At 47.5% G+C, this 3078-nt stretch overlaps 1 protein-coding gene across 1 annotated transcript; it reads right to left on the reverse strand.

Annotated features, from left to right (window-relative positions):
* Positions 1-472: 472 nt before the first annotated feature.
* On the reverse strand, positions 473-1518 carry LOC309541986 (olfactory receptor 5T7-like; the record flags this gene model as incomplete). Its single annotated transcript, XM_082240292.1, has 1 exon — positions 473-1518. One exon carries the CDS (start codon positions 1516-1518, stop codon positions 565-567), a length of 954 nt encoding a protein of 317 aa, XP_082096418.1. The 3' UTR covers positions 473-564.
* Between the last annotated feature and the right edge of the window lie 1560 nt (positions 1519-3078).

The raw sequence follows: 3078 nt of genomic DNA on the forward strand, positions 1-3078 counted from the left end.
AGATGCTGATGAATCTTGGGGAAGACTTAACAAAATAAAGAAAACAGAAAAAGACGTGGAAATGTGGATGCCTGAATTTAAGAGAACTTAACTGTGGAAGAATGGGAATTTTTTGTTCTCAGAGGACTAAACTGAAAAAAGAGGACACAACAAAAACAAATGTTTTTAATGTTTGGTGCTTTATTGTGTTTTATATATTCTGTAAGCGGCTCGAGTGGCTGGGGCAACCCAGCCAGATGGGCAGGGTATAAATATTATTATTATTATTATTATTATTATTATTATTATTATTATTATTACTGGATTTAGGTCTGAGGTTCAAGACAAATCCCCTTGTGACAGTGCGCCATGTTGAATTTGTCAGCTAAGCAGCTCTTCAGACTGGGAGACAAGGCAGTTACTGAACTGGGTGTTGGACACAAGACCCAGTGCAGAATCATGACCTAATTCTTTGGAATCTGTCTAGTAATGTATTGCTGAATTAAGTCTAACCAATGGGAATATGGTGTTAGCCACTGTACTTCCACCCCCAAGGGAAATTTTCTCCAAAGGCAGGAGACTCTGTTAGTGAGGAAGATCAGAGCCCTTCTGCAAGCCCCCCAGAACCTTCCTCAGGGCTTCCTTCACCTCCTTGTTGCGGAGGCTGTAGATGACAGGATTCAACATGGGGATGATGATACAATAGAGAGTGGAGATCAGGGTGTCCACTTCCAAGGAGTAGCCTGCGCTCGGGCGGTTGTAGTTCACGTTGGCCATCCCAAAATAGATGATGACCACAACTATGTGGGCAGCACAAGTGGAGAAGGCTTTACGCCTGCCGGTGTTGGAGCGGATCCGAAGGATGGCCGACAGAATGAAGATATAGGAGATGACCACCAGGAGGAAAGTCCCCAGGCTGACAAACACACTTGCTACATGAAGGGCCATCTCGTTGACGTAGGTGTCACTGCAGGCGATTTGCAGAAGAGGAGGGACATCGCAGAAGATGTGGTGGATCTGGTTGGCCCCACAGAAGGTCAAGTTGGTGGAGAGCGCGGTGTGAACAACAGAGTCCAAGAGGCCCCAGATCCAAGAAGTGGTAGCCAGAGGGACACACACTCTTCTGCTCATCAGTTGAGCATAGCGCAAGGGTTGACAAATGGCGGCATAGCGGTCGTAGGCCATGACGGCCAGCAGGGCACATTCAGTCCCTGCGAATGTCATCAGGAGGAACATCTGGACCATGCACTGGTTGTAGGAAATGGTGTGTCTCTGGTGCCAGAAGTTTGCCAGAATCTTGGGGATGGTGACGGATGAGTAGCAGACGTCCAAGCAGGATAAATGGCTGAGGAAAAAGTACATGGGGCTGTGGAGGCGCGAATCCAGTTGGATCAAGGTGAAGATCACACCATTTCCCACCAGGGTAAATAGGTAGATGGTCAGAAAGAGCAGGAATAGGAAGGACTGTCCCTCGTGGACCCCAGAGAAACCCAGGAAGATAAATTCGGTCACTTGTAGCGTCTGATTCCTGCTTTCCATGGCTCTGTTGAGGTCAGTTTTGAGTGGAGAACAAGAAAGAAAGAAAGAAAGAAAGAAAGAAAGAAAGAAAGAAAGAAAGAAAGAAAGAAAGAAAGTAAGTTGTGGGCAGGGAATGCAGATATGTGCATGGGACAGAGTATTTTTGTCCCTAAAGATCTCTCTGCTTTCATCATTTTCATAGTCCTAACAAGAGCACATTTATAAATTCATTTTATAAATTATGTGCACACAAAAAAACCAGAGGATGTGTTACTGCCCCAGGTGGGGACATATTCAACTTTTGGGGGTCTGCAACTGATGTAAGGGCGAAGCATTTTGTCATAAGTTAAGTTGGCACAAAGAATCTGGTGCTAATAGAATTTAAGATGCAGAAATAGGCAGCCGAGCCTGAACCTTGCTTTCTATTCCCTGCTTGGAGAGGAGGTCCCATTGATTTGGAAGACATATCGGTTTCTCTAGGAAGGAGGTCTTCTGCTTAACCTTTAGACCCATAAACTCATCGAATAGTTGAGTGGGAAGGGATTCTGAGGGTCATTTAGTTCAATGCGGGGATCTCGACTAAAGCATCCATAAGTGACTGCTCTCTTCTATATTAGTTCATATTCTTTCTTAACAATAACATTATATTCTTTTGATCTCTTCCTGGTGAGTTTTTTTTTGGGGGGGGCTTGTTTTTATAGCTGGGATACCCTCCCACAAACTTACCTCTGTGAAGTAGGAAAGGTCTTCTTCAGAAAGAGGATTAAATCAGGAGCAGAGCAGTGAGAAAGATTGGGCACATCTACATTTATGTTCCTTCCATCAAACCACACCTGGAATACTCTGGGACCTTTCTAGCTGTCACACCTTTAAAAATAAGAGATCGGGTTGAATTTCTATAAAAGCAACTGTCAGAGCTGCTTCCAGGTCCCAGCTCACAGAGGACCACGCTAGCCGGCAACACTGTACAAAAGTCTTTATTGATTTACAATTTCCATTTTCAAGCCGCAGCGCGCAGCTCCACGTCTTAGAAGCTAGACCGGCGAAGCTCCGTCTGAGTCTCCGCCTCCTGTACACCAACTTAATACTCTAGCCTTACTCCACCTCTTACGTCTTTCCTTCCTCCTCTGGGTCCCTCTGCCCCCCGTGGTCTCTTCCTTCCTGGACTCTTCTGACGCTGACCCCCTGGACTCTTCTCCCTCCTTGCGGCGGGCTTTAGGACCTGGCTCCCTATCCGGGCTGCTTACTGTGCCGCCTTCCTGTGGATTTGAACTTGGCGCGCGCGCCCAACCTTCAACTTTCCTCTTGACTGTTTCCTCGCTCTCCGATGGAGGTGTGGCCAATCCTGACTCAAGCCCTCCCGCTTGCGGCGAGCCTTCTGATCCCGATACCTGGGACCCCTCCTCCCTACTGTGCTCTGGTGGGGAAGCTGGCCCCGATTTCCAACTGCTGCTCTCTGAGTCCCCTCTGGTCCCTTCTTCCTGGGGTGTCCCCCTAGGCGCCCCCCTTGCTCTGACCACTGGCGCTCCTTTCTGTGAATCTTCCGATTCACTGGAAAGACTCAGAGATCTCGGGCCGCTG

Source organism: Podarcis vaucheri (assembly GCF_965113315.1).
Source record: "Podarcis vaucheri genome assembly, chromosome: 10".
NCBI classification, from domain to species: Eukaryota; Metazoa; Chordata; class Lepidosauria; order Squamata; family Lacertidae; genus Podarcis; species Podarcis vaucheri.